Source organism: Nannobrachium achirus (genome assembly GCF_963921795.1).
Source record: "Nannobrachium achirus genome assembly, chromosome: 11".
Classification (NCBI taxonomy): domain Eukaryota; kingdom Metazoa; phylum Chordata; class Actinopteri; order Myctophiformes; family Myctophidae; genus Nannobrachium; species Nannobrachium achirus.
Window position 1 is genome coordinate 23,096,299 of NC_137820.1, and position 17,866 is coordinate 23,114,164.

Consider the following 17,866-nt stretch of genomic DNA (forward strand, 5'->3'; position numbering starts at 1 on the left):
GTCGTACAAATGTCCTGCTTTATGAAGTACCTGCAAGCTAACTTGGCTTGGGCTAAAGATATACCTCTTGCCTTCTGTCTTAGACTGGTCTTTGTTCTGTGGTTTGGAAATATGTGGTCTGTTTGCCAGTGATGCCAATAATATTTAACGTCTCTTTCTATGGGTTTGCTTCAACAGGTTGTTTTTGCTAGTGTTTGTCTCTTACTGTCTTTTAAAACATTTTCAGGACAGCAGAATCTTTTTGCTCCCTTTCCTGTCAAGGGAGATCTTCTCCCTTCTACCCCCTCCCTGTATCAGCCTTTGTTTTATTTTTATTTTATTTTGTTATTTTATTTCACATTCTTAGGTATGTTTTTAAAATGTAGGGTCTAGCCTCAGCTGTGCCCCATTCTGCTGTATGGAATGAATAGGGTACGGCTGGTCAGTAAGTAAGTATGCACTGTTATGGGACTGGTAAGTCTGCTAAGTGTGCTGTGACGCACCTCATTTACAAAACAATAAAATTCAAATAACCATCTTGAGTTTTTCTGTGTACGACCTGAGATTGAAAGCAGAAGTTATCAGTCATTTGATGAAAGCTGGTGTACAGACACACAGTCCAGTTCAGTAGCTAGCTATGGGATATGCTTCTCTCAGACTTGACCATAACACTTTTCCTCGTACAGCTCAACTGGACACGGTAAGTTGGACATCCAAAGGTAAGTGTAATAAAATGGTGTTTTTTCTTTGAACTTGGTTGTAAGGTAAGGTCTTGACTCAAGTTACTTCCATAGCTAGTCTTATTTATCAAAGATAATTGGCGTTCAAAATGGCAATCTGACAATCTGTGTTATCCTCAAGTGCTGTAAAATGCTATACTGACAGGTTCTATCTAACACTAGTCATTCTGACAAATGTGTGTTCTGTACATTGGCTTTCTGACATTAGATATTATTATGCCTCAGAAATCAAGGTCCTACACAGACAAACACGTGCCTCTTTCTCTACAGTCTAACTGAGCCCAGCTTCCCCCTTCTTTTTTTTTCTTTTTTTTTGTCCTTTTGCTTTCCTCCCCCTCTCCTCTTTTTCTCCTCTTCCTCCAGCTCTCTGCTCGCAGGTTCTACCCCCCTCAGGAGACGGCAGCAGGAGGCTGGTCACTCTTCCTCGTCCTGCGCTTCCTCAGCCCATCACGGGTTCGAGGAGCGAGAGAGAGAGCGAGAGAGGGTGCATTAGGTTGTGAGAGACCCTCTCACTCAAGTCAGTCAGGGAGAAAGAGAGTTCTGAATAGTTGTTTTGATTTAAGGTACCCCTGAGTTCATGGCGCCTGAGATGTATGAGGAGAAGTACGACGAGTCAGTGGATGTGTATGCCTTTGGAATGTGCATGCTGGAGATGGCCACCTCCGAGTATCCTTACTCAGAGTGCCAGAACGCTGCACAGATCTACCGCAGAGTCACCAGTGTAAGTCTTTCCTTCAGCCCTCTTGTGTCTTACCCCTACTACCAGCTGCCTCCCCCCCCCCAAGTGTCCACCACCCCTTTCAGTTTGCCGTGTAGAATAGTGCGCCTGTCAAGGCTATATAAGCTTTCTACCTTACAGCACCTCTATTTCCCCGTTCAGCATCACCTCATTCCTTTGTTTTCTGCTCTCTCTTTGGCTGTTCCTTGCTGCCCTCTGCCCTCCACCCTTTGCCCCTCTGCAATAAATCTACTAGTTTACAGTCTCCTTTTAACAGAAAAAAAAGCCCCTCCCTCCCTCCCTTCCTCTATCCAACCAGTTTTTCTTGCTTTGTCCTTATGGTGTGTGTGTGTGTGTGTGTTCAGCATTTATACCCGAGGAGTGGATGATTGATGAGGAGTTTGCCAGCACAGCTATTTTCCTCCCAGCTGACAACTGATCTGTGGCATGCGTCCAGAACGGCAGAAAGTGTCACAGAAAAACACTCTTCACATTCCTGCAATTAGTCATGCTGGATCACTCTTTAAACGCATAGTCCTCTGGTGATTCATGACCTTAGATTTACTCAAGACCGGAATGACTGAGGCTCATAGATGAATAAAGAGCTTATCAAGAAAATGTAGCTAGAAATCTGCATGCCCACCGCCCCAGCCTATCTGATATCATTAACCACACACAGAACTGAAGGTCTTTGCTGTGCTATCAGCTGTACTCTACAATAGTGTCGAGGCATTGCCCATATTGTTCTGTAATGTTCTTTTACATCACTGCTAAATATTAAACCTCTTTATTGTGACCATAGTGACAAACTGTTAACGCATCTCTGTGAACATTGCATTGTTGAGATGAACGTAAATGAACTCTGGAACAGTTGTGCTCTCAACAGACTGCCATTACAGCTCTCAGCTAGGTCCCGACTCCCTTGTATTTATGCAGCGCCAGGCAGTCTCCTCCTGACATTGGCCCAATCCATCACTCGACAAAAAGGCCCCTGTCTGTTGTCCCTCGGCTCTCCACCACTTCTTATCCTGCAGTTAAAAAACACTGTCAGTCAATGACTCATTACCCACCCACCTTTAATTATTTCTGCTTGAGTTGGTGGGGAGAAGAGCTTTCTAGTGAGTTACCCCATGCACTACTGTGTATGTATAAGATGTGTCCAAAGTACAAAAACTATTTTCCAAAGCATACCTTCGCCAATGTTGTCTTAACCTAGATTTAAGGTAAGAGGGATCCTGTTCATCAGGGCTGCCAAGATTTGACAGTTAAGGTGGTTGCACACTGCTGCGTTTTTCGTTGCGAAATGCGTTTTTCAGGGCAAGGAGAGAGAGAGAGATAGAGAGAGCAAGGGACCGAGTGGTGCGCGAAACGGGTGGCAGTGTGCAAACGTGACTGACATAACGTGAGGTTGATTTTTTTATTCACACGCTCCGAAATTCACCCCGATATTCGGCCCGAACAACGCAGCAGTGTGCAACCAGCTTTAGGTTAAGGCTACTGGCAAAGAATCTTATCAGAGCAAATAAGGACATCGAAAGATGCAGCAGAGTTTTCACATTAAACAATAATTAGGTGGGTCATTCTCATTCTGTGTTCTGTGTTTCCTGTAGGGAGTGAAGCCAGCCAGCTTCGACAAGGTGGCCATTCCTGAGGTGAAGGAGATCATCGAGGGATGTATTCGCCAGAACAAGGACGAGAGGTCTGTTTTTTTCCATGCAGTTGTACAATTTTATACAATATTGCAGGGGTCTTCAATGTTTTCAGGCCAAGGACTCCTTAGCTGAGAGAGACATGAAGCAGGGACCCCCTCTACATAGTGTATAAATGTGTGATACAGATTTTGACTGTCATCAGTCGGTTAGATTCGTGTTAATGTTTTGTTGTTTTTTTTTTCTTCCGATTTTTGACCACTTAAATCATCGTTACTTACTAAACTTGACCATTTTTTATTTTTTTACCTCTAAACCGAACCTATTTGCCGAAAATAGCCAATCTACCAGCTCTCAATGCCTCGCACTGCGAGAGAGAGCTTGTAGAGAGAGCTTGTAGATCTGCTATTTTTGGCTAAAGTTCTCCTCGGAATAGGGATGCGAGGGTTAATGTTTTTAATTGAAAGTAATTATCCTATCACACCTCACATCTCACAAAATTTGGCGGCCCCCCTGTAGTAACTCTGAGGACCCCCTAGGGTCCACGACCCCCTGTTGAAAACCCTTGCAATATTGTCCATCAGTCCTGAATTTGTGAGGTCTAGGACCGCCTATTCAATTCAATTCAATTGTATTAGAGAGAGAGAGTCAAATCATAACAAGTCTAGGTGTGTTTTCTTTTGCGTTTGCTCACTGTCTGTCCCACTCTGCTCAGGTACTCCATCAAGGATCTCCTGAACCACGCCTTCTTCCAGGAGGAGACGGGGGTGCGTGTGGAGCTGGCAGAGGAGGATGATGGAGAGATGGAAGCTATCAAGCTGTGGCTGAGGATTGAGGATGTGAAGAAGCTCAAGGGGAAGTACAAGGACAACGAGGCTATCGAGTTCTCTTTTGACCTCAGCAAGGACGTGCCAGAGGACGTGGCACAGGAAATGGTGAATTCCAGCTGCAGTGTTCTGGTTTGATAGACTTTTGGGGTTACAGGGACTATATCGGCATTAATACATGTCATTGTCTAGCCACAGCTTTGGCCATATATTGTACATAAACCAACCACATACAGCCACGTTGTTCAGCCACAAGCTGAACAACAAGTATGAAGGTCTCCTGTGAGATGGGTCACAGGTTTTAATATAACAGCTGTTTTTTTTTTTTTTTTTTTTACAGCTATGTTTATATAGCTTTTCTAAAAGGATTTCAACATAGATTTTATTGGAATGTGTAAGGATCCATAATGATCTTGCATACAAAAAGATCAAAGTCAATGGAAAGCTACTCGTCTGGCGCAAAAAATTAAAAATAAAGGTTTTAGTAATATTTTGGGGGCGTTATTCACTTTGGGACAGTTAAAACTATTTTGGGATGGTCCTGGGACATCAGGTTGAAAGTGTTAAAACAAAATCATGACAAATGGTTTGTCACTATCGATGTATGGCAGGGGTTGACGGGGCACCCTGGGGTGCTGTGATGGCAGTCCAGGGGTGCCTTTTGGTGAACCTTCCCCCAATAATGGGGATGCTGGGGTTCAAGTGGTTAAACATCCAGTATAAAGATAATTTCAGTAATTTCTGATGGAAACTGATATTTCTCTGTGACATAACCTACGTGTAAGATTCTAAATATTAACAGTGTAATTCAGGGGTGCCGTGGATGAAAGTTATTTACAGGGGGTGCCCTGATTCAAATAAGTTTGAAACCCTCTGCTGTATGGACAGGAAATATCTGATCTGAGGAGCTCTGAGTGAGATGATGTTTTTCTGCTTCAGGTGGAATCTGGCTACGTGTGTGACGGTGACCATAAAACTATGGCTAAGGCCATAAAGGACAGGGTGGCCCTCATCTGTCGCAAGAGAACACAGAGGCAGCAGGTCTGTACCAGCTCCATTTGGTTCCATTTGTACACTCTTCTGAGTTCAAATACCACTGGACTTTTCTGTGCATAGTGTTGTTGATGTATTTAAGGTGAGGCTTTGCCTGTAGTCCAGTGAAAGGAAGAGGAAGTAGGTCATTGTGCTGTAGTGTTATGGCCATAATAATGGTGGGGTTATGTTCAGTTCCCTGGACCCAGCTCGAGGTACTAACACAAAGGAAGACACCAACGTTAAAGGCATAGTTTTATAATTATTTTTCTCTATAGATTACTCACCCCACAGAGACTTGAATTCATGGATATTGTTTTGTTTTTGTCGCATTCCTAAGCCAATAATTTGATGACCAGCAGTGGTTTGGCTTAGGAATGTGACAAAAACTAAAAAATATATGGGGTGAGTAATCGATAGAAAAACAAATACATTTTGTGGGTGAACTATCCCTTTAACTAACAAATGTAACAAAACTCATCCCACCGACCTAAGAAAAAGGGAGAAAGTGGAAAACAGGCAGAACACCTGACCATGGCTGTAACACATAGGTTTTTCTTGTTGGTGTACTGGGGGCATTAATAAATCTGCCCTTAATGTTATTAAGGTCCGAGAGGAGCAGGAAAAGAAGAAAATAGAAGAAGAAGAGCTGCCACCCTCACAGCAGCCAGGCCCACCACCCAGCACAGAGGTCCCGCCACCAGCCGTACAGAACGTGCAGCAGCCTGCTCCCTACGCCCAACCTCCACCCACTCAGCAGATGGCTCCTCAAGCCACACCCCAGCAGAGCCTTCAGACACCCATCTATAACACTCCCCAACCTGTCCAGCCCACTGGCCCTGCACAGAGCGTCCCTTATTTCCCCCAGCAGACATCAGGGCCTGTCCCCGCTTCAGCTGCAGGACAGGGTCAAAGTGTGGTCCCCATCCAGCCAGAGTCGGAGGAGCCTGAGACTGATCAGCATCAACAGCAGCCACAGCAAGTTGTGGGAGGTGTGTGTCTTCAGATGATTTAATGTTCTGATATTTGATGACAGCTTTGTAACATGACGACGGAGGTCTTTAATTAGTAACTCGTCATCAAGTCAACACTCTTGGCCCCACCTCTCTTCCAGCCAATCAAATGGTAGAACGACCCCGGAGTTCCTCCATCCTCCCAGAGCCCCAGCCTGCTCAGCCTGTGATGTCATACAACTCTGTGCCCAATCAGCTTCAGCCCCAGTCAACCTACCCTCAGACACAAACGGAGCAGATACAGCAGCAACAGCAGGTCCCAGGGGTGAGTCAGGTTAGAATTGGTTATATTAACCTGAGTTAAGAAAAGCTGCTGCCCTCTCCTTTCCTCTTACTTCCCCTTCACTCAACATCTGTCCCCCAACTTCTCTACTTGAGCTCTTGTCTTCACTTTCTGGTACCTTAGGCCCAGCCACAAATCCCAGGTGTCCAGCCTACCACCGTTGTTCCTGTTGCCACCTGCGCCCAGTCTGCCCCCATGGCACTTACTCAGGTACTTTGTGTTGCCATCTTGCCATTTCTAGTTGCCAAGTCCAGAGGCCTAACATGCTCCGTTGAGGCTCCTTCCCCCGGAAAAGACGTGCGGATCCTCCCACACGTCCTTCCTTTATAGCACTAAACTCGTACACCTCCTTTTTCTTTTTCTCTCCTTTCCCAATCTTCCCTCTCTTACTGTGTTTTGTGTCTCTTACCACACCCACAGCCACTGTTCTGTTGTCCAAATTTGACTGTAAAGTTGCCTTCTAAAAATAGCAATAACCATAGCCAGTGTCAACATATTCGCTGCTATCCTGTCTGGTTTCACATTTTGTCCATTAAGCAATAGCTCGATTTTGAAGGGCTTTCACAAATATGGAATTTGTGGTATCCAGACAGTGTTTTCATCACTAAAGTATGATGTGATGGACCGGCTGACATTAAAGGGGTTATGTCATGCCCCGAAAATGTACATTATGATGCTGTAGGTCACGTGGTTTTTCTCGAAACTGTCTGAAAACGGGGCGAGACTGTATCACAGATTGATTGACGTTTGCTCTGGCAGCACCTCTCGGACTCCTGGTCAAACAGACCAGGAAAACGAGGAACATAAGTTGTCTTTTATGTTTGCATTTGTGTATATAAAATATACATCCCTCTCCAAATACCTTAGTTACCACAACATTGTTCACGTGAACTAGTTTGTTTATGCTTATTCATTGTAATTATCAACATCGCTATGATGATTTTATCTCTCAGGTTGTCAGCGCCGTGGGGTTGAGCATGGAGTCTCGCCGTCAGAAGGCATCTCTCACCGGGATAGTGTGCGCCTCTGTCCCCGTTGTCAGATGCCTTGCTGACGCTAGAAATTCTGAACTTCTGTGGTGCGGGGTGTTTCTAAAAGCCTTTCATTTCAGCCAATAAATAATGGATCACGAAGTTGTTCAACATTGATTATAATAGACAGGGCAAAAGCTATAACGACTTGAATGCTGGTTGCCAGTTCTCCGTACCTCCGATGGTACAGCGTCTGTTGAGGCATGTCTCTTGTCTTCTAATCTTGAGTTCCAAGAAATGTTTCGCCAAGTTGTCTGCATGTACTAGACTATCTAGTACATGCACTAGACCTTCGTCTTCCAACTAAGACTGAATGGGAGGTGTGTCCCAGTGCTGGTTGCTGGATGAAGTTGGATTGGAGTCACAAGGGGTGGGGACGTATACAGTATACAATATACAAATAAATCAATCAATAATGTCAACCAGATCTCTTGCTATTAGGATAAATACATATAAAACTAGAACTGCACTCTGTCGAGGTGTCAACTTACACAGACACCGACATGCATACATAAGCACTGTGCGAAGCAGCAACTTTGTGATAACATTTGCAGACAGTCTCAGAGAACCAGAGCGATAAATGAGCAAAGCAAAACTACTTGACATGAACAATGTTGCTATATAATTAATTATATATATTATATACAGTGATTTACGAATAAATTATATATTTTCATGTACACTTCCTGGTTTAGTGCAAGGAAGCTGTTGGGGCAAGGGGAGACCGGCCGACAGACAGTACAATTTACTGTACGGTACAGTAAAGGTGCTCCGTGACGTCATCAATCATATTAGCTAATCAGATATCCTAATCTCCCCCTTTTTTGCGTGTCATGACCCATTTAAGGAGTGTTCATTGAGCAGTTATTTAACATCTGACACAGTCACTTTAGGAACCGGTCTGATTTAAGCAGCTGTGGTATGTTATCCTGCAGGTAAGTGCCTGTGGGGCGTTGGAGATTTCTATCTATCTATGGGGGAACGAAAGAGAGTGATTGTTTAGACCAGTAGGGTTCTTTGACGAGTATTGTGTAAGTCTTAACATGGATGTGTGTTAAAGTTTACATTCTCTCTCTCCCCCTCCTTATTTCTTCCTACGTTCTGTCACTGCCACTCCCTCCATCTGTCCCCCCTCATCCTTGTAGCTGACTACCCAGCAAGTGATTTTGCCCCCAACATCTCAGACAGCACCTCCCCAGCCGCAGACAGAGGGCAGCACTTCTCTTCAGAGCTCCACTGCTTTAACACAGACTCAACCTCAGCAAATACAGGTGAGGTGACACATTAAGCATCATGAATTCACAGTCCCTGTGTAGCAACAATCTCAGACTAATTTCTATTTTGTTTTCAACGTTTCCTCTCTGCTATGGACTAACCTTTTCATAATGTCATTGCATGGTTGTTCTGCACGTTCTTCTGCCTCTTACCCACTGCATGCTGCTTAGTCATGGGCCAGTGAGTTGAGTCCCTTACTGTCTCCTCCAATCAACGCAGAGCACCTATACTTTCTCTATCAGGCTTCATGCCTCTCTGTCCCACAGGTATTCTCAAGAGCACCAAACATTGTTTTGTATGTACAGTAGCTGTTGGGTGAAGTGTTTGGTTTGATATCCCATCTCCCTGAATTCTATGTTCAGTCCCTCACAAATAATGAATTCCAAAGTGCTATAATGTTGCAGCCTGTCCACACTGTGTGGTTTGGCTTATACATGTATGAATGTTTGCATTCATGGGTGTACCCTCTGCTCTTAAGGCCCCTGCGAGTGTGTCCCAAGCACCAGTGGAGCAGCCAGCAGGTACTGCTGTATTAGCGCCACCGCCTGTGGAAAGGTAAGAAATCACAAATCACAGGTTCTGTTATCATTGCCGGTCTCGTGCAGCTAGCTCACCGACCATTCAATGTGTCTCCCAGTTGCCTGTCAGATGCTGCCTCGGGTCTCAGCGATGGCAATGAGGGGTCAGGAGGCCGCCACGAGGGGCGCTCGCTCAAACGCCATCAACGACGATCTGTACGCAGCCGCTCTCGCCATGACAAGACTGCCAAGGCTAAGCTCAATGTTCTCAATGTAAGCATTCTGGCTTTTCACACTGCCCATACTACGTTTGAATCCCACATCCATTCTTTATGTTGCTCTGGTCTAACAGGATGACTATTCTAATTAAAAGTATTATTATATTTCAGATTTCCAATATGGGGGACAGAGTGGCAGAGTGCCAGTTGGAAACGCACAACAGAAAGATGGTGACCTTCAAATTTGATCTTGATGGTGATAATCCAGAGGAAATTGCACATATCATGGTAATATGATCAACAAAATATTGACTTGTTCGAGGCTGTTGGATCAGTCTAAATTGTCCTGATGAAGGTGTTCTTTTCATGCAAGATAGACATTGTTACAGACAGTTCTCTTGCATATTTCCCTTTTTTCCCCTTTTTACTTAGAACCTTGACATAATACCCTTGAATTAGCCATTGGATAATGGATTCTTACAGCCCACGCCTTTGATGAGTAAAGACTAATTGAAAGCTTATAATTCTCTCACATTTATAAATGTGACTGACATGAAGCAGACTATGATTTTTTCTTTTTTGTGTAATCATTATTGTGCTAACAGAAAGGCTTCACATGTAGTCGGCTGAGTTCCAGTCGATGAACTTCTTTGCTGTCTCCAACAGGTTGAGAGCGAGTTCATCCTGGAGAGTGAGCGGGAGTCCTTCATTGAGCAGATCCGTGAGGTCATAGAGATGGCTGATGAGGGCATGAAGGAAGGCTTCACTCAGGTACTGTTTATATACACTGAAGACTTCATTCAGGTATAGTCTGTAAATACACTGAAAGCTGCATTCAGGTATTATATACAGTCTGTATATACTCTAAAGGCCTATTCAGGTTCAGTAAATTCCCTGACCTACCAACTCCCGGTTCCTCAAATTCACTGACATTTTCACAATGACAGCTTCATGTACAGTCGGTGACACTATCTTGTTTATTTCGCTCCATGCCCTTTGACACTGAGGTTTCCACTTTGTTTTTCTCTGTCAACAGATGAGCGATCAGCAGCTGCCAGATCTAGCTCCTCCAGGTAAACATTCACCCTTTTCATTCATATATTCTAATCTGGACAGTACATTATGCATAACATTTTCCTCTGAGAGTAGGCATATACCGATGTACAATCTGAGTTACAAATGGATAAATTAATACTGAAGATATTTACTGTGTGTATTACGTAGTGAATCTTGTCCCACCTTGACATCTCTTCTCAACCTTTCCCCCAGGCATCGCTCCCAGCATTGCAGCCCAGGTCGTTCACTCAGCTGGCCGTCGGTTCATTGTCAGCCCTGTCCCAGAGTCCCGTCTCAGAGAGCAGTTCTTTGGCACCCCCTCTGCTAATAACTCCTTTGGAGAGGAACCAGCCACAGGTAATATGCGGAAGCGGTGTGTGCGAGACAATGAGATGTGAGTGTGTGCTTATCCCCACAATCAGAATCCTTCATTCTGGCACATTACCAATGCTTGGTGTTCCTCATTTCTCCCTAGCTGCCCCAGTGAGTGTGGGCCTCTCCCTGTCTGCTCCATCTGGCATTCTGCAGCAAGCCTTCAGTCAGATGAGACAGACCCACGGAGAGAGACGCGCCACTCTCGGCCCCCAAACAACTGAGTCAGAGCCGAGTGTTGTTCCGTCCTCTCAGGCTGCCGCTGGCCTCTACTCAACCTCTAGCCACACCTTGGCTCCATCAGAGGCTGCACCTCCTCTGACCGTCACCGCCGCCGCCTTGCCCGTTGTGTCCGTCACCTCCACAACAAACACCACTCCCTCCCTGTCAGCTGGTAGGGTTTCCCCCACACCACCCCCAGCCTCCGCACCTGCCACCGGTGATCCAAGCCCACCACCGCAGTCTTGTCACCAAACGGCCCCCTCCCAGCCGGCACCATCTGCCACCATCCCTCCCTCCTCTTCCACCGTCTCCCCTCCAGCTGTGTCCCAGCTCCCCCAGCATGTGCAGGCCTCTACCCCTCCTCTGCTGAGCAGCACTGTTGCCCCCATTCCCTCTGTAGCCAGTGCTACTGCCAGTACCGCTGGTGCTGTGTCTGCTTCAGAGCAGCCACCTGTCAACAGTGCTGTGCAGGTTCCATCTTCTCAAAGCATCCCTTCGTCCGTCCAAGCAGCACATCCCACCACCTCCCAGTGTCAGCCCGTCCCCGCTGCTCAGCCTGCATCTGTTCCTGCCCAACCTCCACCGTCTGCCAGCCAGAGCCAGGTCCAGTCCCAGCCAGTGGAACCAGAGGGGGCTGAGGCCCAGTCCAAGGCCCCTGTTATAGATGACCTGAATGCTCTGGATAAGAAGCTCTATTCGGTCTTTAAAGGTGCAAGTTCTGCCACGGCCACCTCCTCAGGAGAAACCTCTCAGAATGCCGGCACCTCCTCTCCCCCTACTGGGACTACTTCCCCTCCACCTGGATTAGCCCTGGTACCCCCAACCAATCTCCCCCTCACCCCAGGAGTACAGGGTACCCCTGGCTCCACATCCACCCCAGGGCAGGGCATTGCCCAGACTCCTCCAACCAAGCCCAGAGCACAGGTGACTAATTGCCAGTAGCTAACAACCATTTCTCTCTGTGTTTAAAGATGTTGTATGATTAACATTTTTGCTTTCCTTTTATGTTCTCCCAGACTTTACCTGCTGGTTTAGATCATCCTTCAGAGAATATACCTCCAATCCCTGGACCAGCTCAGGTGAGGACTCACATGACGCTTGTTTAATCACCATGGATTGTTATGCTTTTTGGTAAAAAAGAGGAGCTACTTATGTTGCTTATATTGGCTTATGTTTTTGTCCTTTCACAGTCGCAGAAACCTCTGGGTAATCTGGATGCCCAGTTGAGAAGAGCTCTGAGCCCAGAAACTGTTCAGGGAGGCAATAAGGTTCCTCCTCCTGCAGCTGTCACTCTGGGACGCTTTCAAGTATGTTTTTAATAAGAGCCGCAGATTCATATTTTTTGCATGGCATTTCAATGTCAAACCTGTGTACTGTATATAGCATTTGAATTAAAATCGCAAAAAAAGATAAATGTATTTCCCACTCTTCTCAGGTCTCTCATGTTGCTACTGATGGTGCCAGCAGCAGTATTCCAGATCCATCCAATGCTGTCTCCTCTTCATCTGCCACACCTTCTTCAACCTCCTCGTCCTCCTCTTCTTCTTCATCCTCCTCTCCCTCCAGTCCAGAGAACACCCTTCATCGGTCAACCACTCTGTCCAAAGGGATCCGGGGAGACACTATAGATGGAGTCCCCCCTGTCCCCACCGCTCCTCCCACTCAGCCTACCACCATTGGGCGCTTCCAAGTGTCCACGAGTGCTAATGCCAGCACCCAGCCCAACTCCAAAGTGGGACGTTTTTCAGTGACAGGTATCTATCAAATGTAAAAGTTCACTGAACATAAAATAAAAACCTGGGTTGCTATTAAAATCTAATTGTAAACTGGTAAAGCCTGACGTTATTTCATTTTCACTTTCTTCAGTAACTCCGGCCACAGTAGCAGGCTCCAGTCCCTCTCACAGCTCCAGTGTGCAGAACGGGCCCTCGTCATCACCTTCTGATGCCCGCATCGGTTACATCAGCAGCAACGACGACGACTCGGGTCCCGAGGACGAGTCCTTCCAGAAGGAAGTCAGCCGTCTCCGAGAGAAGTATGTCAGCTGTGTCCTGTGTTGCTCCGCTTGGTGCATTCTGTGCTTGTGGGAGCTGGTTTATTTCTGTGGAACCACTATGATTCAAGTAAATGTTTCTGTTCTCCCCCTTCAATAGGCACATGGTAGAGATCCAGGCCCTGCAGTCTCGTCAAAAGGAGGAGATTGCTACCCTGTACTCCCAGCTGGGTAAACCTGCCCCCTCCGCTGTCCTCTCCCCTGCCGTGGCCATGGCCGGTGGCCGACGCAGACCTAGAAGCAAAGGCCACAAATCGTCTCGCAGTAGTGGACAACCTAGCCCCGTTCATGCAGGTAGCGACAATATTGAACTTCGTCACCCAATGTGTATGCACTCTACAATGCCTTCCTATGCCGCTGACTGCTCTGCTGAGCATTTATGATGAGGGGAGCTTGTTAAATGATGTTCCCGGCTTAACACACAACTCTGTTATGTGTTGTGCTTATGTCTTTAGGAGCCCCAACCACAGCCCATAGTCCCCATGGTTCAACATCTCCCCCAAAGCATAATTCTCCCACTGCAACAGAGGCCTCTGAGACGGCCAGTAGAACCTCTTTACAGACGCTCAAATCTTCCCCGTCCATGCCCAGTCTCAGTACTCCCTCCACAGGTACATGCAAGCACTCTTGCTTTTCACAGGCAACAGTTGCGTTTAGTTGATGTCCTAGTTCATCGCTCTCATCTGTTTTCCTCAGGTGGTGCAGGTAGCACCAGCTCAGACAGTGGTCCAAACCAAAGGCAGAATCACAGTAACTCCTTGACCCAGCCACCCGGACCCACTTCTGCCCCTCTTAACCAGAAGTGCAAGGGCACCTTCACGTCTGACCTACACCAATTGGTGGATAACTGGGCCAGGGATGCAATCAGCTCCCAGGGCAAGAAGGGTCCCAGGACTGGGGGACAAGTAACACCAGGGCTTGATGTAAGGGTTCAGTACTGTCTTGTAACCCATGACATATACAGTAATTGTCACTGATTCACATTACATAAAAGCCTCACTCACCTTCTTCAATAATAACCCTTTTTTTTTCTTCCATCTATACAGATAATCCCTCCAGCCAACATGGCCCGCAAATACTCGGCTCCAGGCCAACTCTGCCCCAACCCCCCCACATCCACCCACCACCCCAACCCTGTCAACCCCTCTGTCCCTCACGGACACCGGAAAGGCTCTCTAGGACCCGTTAACCAGGGGTTTGGCTATCCCTCAGCTCCTTACAATGCCCCTCAATGGGCAGGTCCCACGGGCCCTTGCCAGGTGAACATGCTCAACCCCGCTCAGCCCCCCCTGGCACAGTACCAGCCCCCCACCTCTACCCCAGCGTCCTTACAACCCAACTACCACTTGGGAAACACGTCAGCACCACAGAAACCCGTCAACCCTGGAGGTTCCAACCTGAGGCCCACGTAGCCCAGTCCATGCCCTGGTCTGGGCTACGATGTAGGGCAGGACAGGGTGGACAGCTATTGGGGCGAGAACCATTTGCTCTCTTGGAAGCTTGTCAGTTGGTAGATTGGCTGGTTTTTGTGCTTTTTATGTCGTCGTCGTCCCCCCCTCCCCCCGTCTGGCGAGTGTCAGGAAGGGCGTGCAATACACACACGCAGCACACCAATCACACACTTGCCCCGCCATTGGCTGCGGAACGAGCTGTGATTGAATAGCTGGTTGGTTTCGTCCAGTGAAGTAATGAACCCAAGGACGTGACCAACAACGGCCAAAGATGTCTATTGAAAGCACCCATTGCAATGTCATCATCATTCCTGTGAAAAGGAGGGGGGGTACGAGGGATCTCGATTCGCACCTTGACTCTTCTCTGGCCTTAAGCTTGACTAGGACAGAGAGAGTATGTGTTGACAGCCCTCAACATAAACAACGGACATACACATACACACACACACACACACACACACACACACACACACACACACACACACACACACACACATACACATATGCATGCACAAGCGCAGAATTATAACAATTAATCATCTTGAGTGTGTTGTGGATTGGTAGCATAAGCTGTCTGGGAGAATGAGGTGAGTTGTGACCACACATGAATGTTCAGGGGATTGATGCTTTTGTCCTGGTTGAAGCAGTTAGGTTTATGAAGTGGAAGAGGGTGTGTGAGAAGAGGGTGTCAGGGAAATGAAAGCAATAGTAAGTGAGGCAGGAATGTAGTGGACAGGTTTGGAAGTTGCATATATCCCAGTAGCTACTTATTTCTGCAGTAAAATGCAATAACGGCAACACGAAGATAAACTGTCCCTTGTAACAGTGGCCTTAACCCCTCCCCCCCAAAAAAACATACATACACGTTAATTTTGTAAATAGACATGTCTTCACAGGGTTATGATTCCATGTTATCCTGCTTTGTGTTCCTGTGAGAAGGTCTGGTGTCTTCATGATTTAAGTTGTCCCTCATCTTATCCACACAGGTTCATTTTTGAGACTGATATGTTTGTGAGCCATTGAATCTGTGTACACTGTACATTATAAGATAGAAAAGAAATCTATTATGTGTTGACCACCACTTGGAGTTGTTTTGAGTTGAGGATGGCGCAAGTATAATCAATTTGGTTTAGAGTTTGTTTGAAACTGGCAAGGGATTACACTTCATCTATTGTATTTGGGTTTGTTTTCACACTGGGGTTGAATGTGTTTTAAGTGAAAGATACCAACTTGGCATGGTACAGTACACATCACATGGTAAACCAAACGCCAACTCTTGCTGGTGTTTAGTGAACACGGTTTGACAGTTGGAGCTGTTAACTCATTAATTAGGAGAAAAAAAGGGAATTGTTTGGGTCATGTTAAAAAAAATGTTTGGGGGGAGGGGGGAGGGTTGCATGACAACACAGTTAAACAGCTTGCTGACGAAAGTTTATCCAACAAAATATCTCACCTTAATTTGCCATAGCGGTCACCTCTCAAGTCATGACAAGCATCTGGGGTTCTCTCTGTGGTCTGTTTTGTATATGTATATTTAATTAAGAAAACAAGATGTTCTTTATGGACCTGTATTCAGCCATCAGATTTTGATGTTTCACTGTAATTATTATTAAAGGTTGTTAAACAACATGTAGTTAAAGGAATATAAAAGTGCAATTTCGGGGTTGTTACTATTGGTATCCTACTCGACACAGACGGTAACCCTGTATTTTATTAAGCTCTTCTCTTGGACCGCCATGTCCCACTTTTTCTTTTCTGTTTTACTGTATGTATATATCTATATTAATGTGAAGTAACTGGTTTCATACAGTGCCCGGTCACTATAGAGCACTATCTATGCCCCCTCTACAGCCCACCCAGTACATGCATACATGCGTTCTGCCCTGTTAATCTGCAGAACACTTGAGTGCCTTGCGTCGTCACTAATGACCAATTCCACATAAGTCTAGTCCTTGAAGGAGTAAAGCCCAAGTTATGCTTAATTGCGATTGTGTGGTGCACCAAAACAGTAAATTGTGAGATTGTAGATGTATAGTAGATCTATTGTCTGTGTGACACCGGTGTGCAACCAAGGAAAAATCATGCTTAATAATGGTAGTGTCGTTGTGACAGTACTGTGGAAAACCAGCTAACATATAGACCTACAGCGGGAAAGAAACCATCACGTGGCCGACAAACGTTTTAACCAGTCTGGGGTTTTAATGGCTCTTTTCAAGATCAGAATGAACACGGTAAACACAAGACTTAAGGATTAAAGAGCACTGGGTAATTTGGTTAACAACTTATTTCTCTTTACAATTGTATTTGTGTTGCTTGTGTATTAGCTGTAATTATATTTTTGCTCTTAAAAACGTATGGTTTGGCTTAACTGTGTCTGGAGTGATCCATCCATATCATTACAGTATTTCATCATAGCACTTGTTTGGTCTGAGAACGAGCCGTCTCTATTGGCACCGCTTGTTTTGCCACCTTGCATATGAGTGCCATTGTCTCATTGTGACCCTTTCACCTCCCGTAGATTGGATGACTACTTAAACTTCTCTAGAGAAAAATAAGTTACTGCAATGCAGAATATGCAATGTTTAAAGTTTTATAGGGATTGAGGGTGTAATTGGAGGACTTTTGCATGCTGATGAGGGTTGTTACTGACTTAAATGTTTTTGATATTGAATAGTTCCTGCTTTTTGTTGGTTTGTTTTGCCTTTCTGTGAGTCCTCACAAAGTGCCGATCTGTTGGAATTGCCATTCACCACTGTCACAGGCACAAATTTGATTTCAATATACAACTATATCAGCATATAAATTCTGCATGCTAGCATCATTGGTTTTAGATCTTACAAATGTCAACCATCTCAACCTACCACTGTACAGCACAAGCTCACAACAGACTATATCCGCTTACTATTATTATTGCTATTATCAGTAACTTAACAAGATTCCTCTACAGTTGTCTCCTGAGGCTACAGACACCCAGTTATATCCTGTCGTACTCTTTATTTCTGATCCTTTACTGACTTCTGTGAATCAGTGTTCTCTGGTTTTGTGTACTTTTTTTTTCTCTCTTCACATTGTACAAAATGTATAAAAAGAGGAATAAAAAATTCAAATAAAACTCAGATTTGGTATTTGTCTTTAAATACCTTTCCATATTGATTGTCCCACTGTTTCAAATTACAGTAATTGGCCAAATTTACTACAAAACTTAATTTCAAATCATAGCCTGGATGGAGGGTCTTTTGGAAGGAAGCAGTTGTACATATTTCCAACTACTTGAAGTTATGTTTATTTTGTCTACTGAAGGGTCAGATTTGTTCCCAAAACGTTCATTATAGGTCTAGGTCGGTGATACGCAAACTCAAGCAAGCCCGCAGGCCACTTCCGGGCCGTGACACAATTGACTGGCCCAATCAAAAAAAAAAAATCATCCAG

General features: G+C 45.5%; 1 protein-coding gene across 6 annotated transcripts in view; it reads left to right on the forward strand.

The window, feature by feature from the left end:
* LOC308294878 (serine/threonine-protein kinase WNK1-like) overlaps window positions 1-17,553 on the forward strand; it is a 39,426-nt gene extending 21,873 nt beyond the window's left edge. For 2 of the 6 annotated variants that reach the window (XM_080737784.1, XM_080737785.1), the window contains exons 5-27: window positions 1,283-1,440; window positions 3,048-3,136; window positions 3,802-4,021; window positions 4,853-4,954; window positions 5,553-5,937; window positions 6,060-6,232; window positions 6,365-6,451; window positions 8,418-8,543; window positions 9,026-9,102; window positions 9,185-9,338; window positions 9,455-9,571; window positions 9,950-10,054; window positions 10,320-10,356; window positions 10,553-10,696; window positions 10,815-11,857; window positions 11,950-12,012; window positions 12,124-12,240; window positions 12,369-12,687; window positions 12,800-12,968; window positions 13,087-13,280; window positions 13,442-13,597; window positions 13,683-13,909; window positions 14,033-17,553. In XM_080737784.1, coding sequence (XP_080593910.1) covers window positions 1,283-1,440; window positions 3,048-3,136; window positions 3,802-4,021; window positions 4,853-4,954; window positions 5,553-5,937; window positions 6,060-6,232; window positions 6,365-6,451; window positions 8,418-8,543; window positions 9,026-9,102; window positions 9,185-9,338; window positions 9,455-9,571; window positions 9,950-10,054; window positions 10,320-10,356; window positions 10,553-10,696; window positions 10,815-11,857; window positions 11,950-12,012; window positions 12,124-12,240; window positions 12,369-12,687; window positions 12,800-12,968; window positions 13,087-13,280; window positions 13,442-13,597; window positions 13,683-13,909; window positions 14,033-14,398 — 4,628 coding nt within the window. In that variant the 3' untranslated portion in view covers window positions 14,399-17,553. The remainder of the gene's footprint in view (window positions 1-1,282; window positions 1,441-3,047; window positions 3,137-3,801; window positions 4,022-4,852; window positions 4,955-5,552; window positions 5,938-6,059; window positions 6,233-6,364; window positions 6,452-8,417; window positions 8,544-9,025; window positions 9,103-9,184; window positions 9,339-9,454; window positions 9,572-9,949; window positions 10,055-10,319; window positions 10,357-10,552; window positions 10,697-10,814; window positions 11,858-11,949; window positions 12,013-12,123; window positions 12,241-12,368; window positions 12,688-12,799; window positions 12,969-13,086; window positions 13,281-13,441; window positions 13,598-13,682; window positions 13,910-14,032) is intronic. The other 4 variants (XM_080737786.1, XM_080737789.1, XM_080737787.1 and 1 more) reach the window with 4 other exon arrangements.
* The last annotated feature ends 313 nt before the right edge of the window (window positions 17,554-17,866 follow it).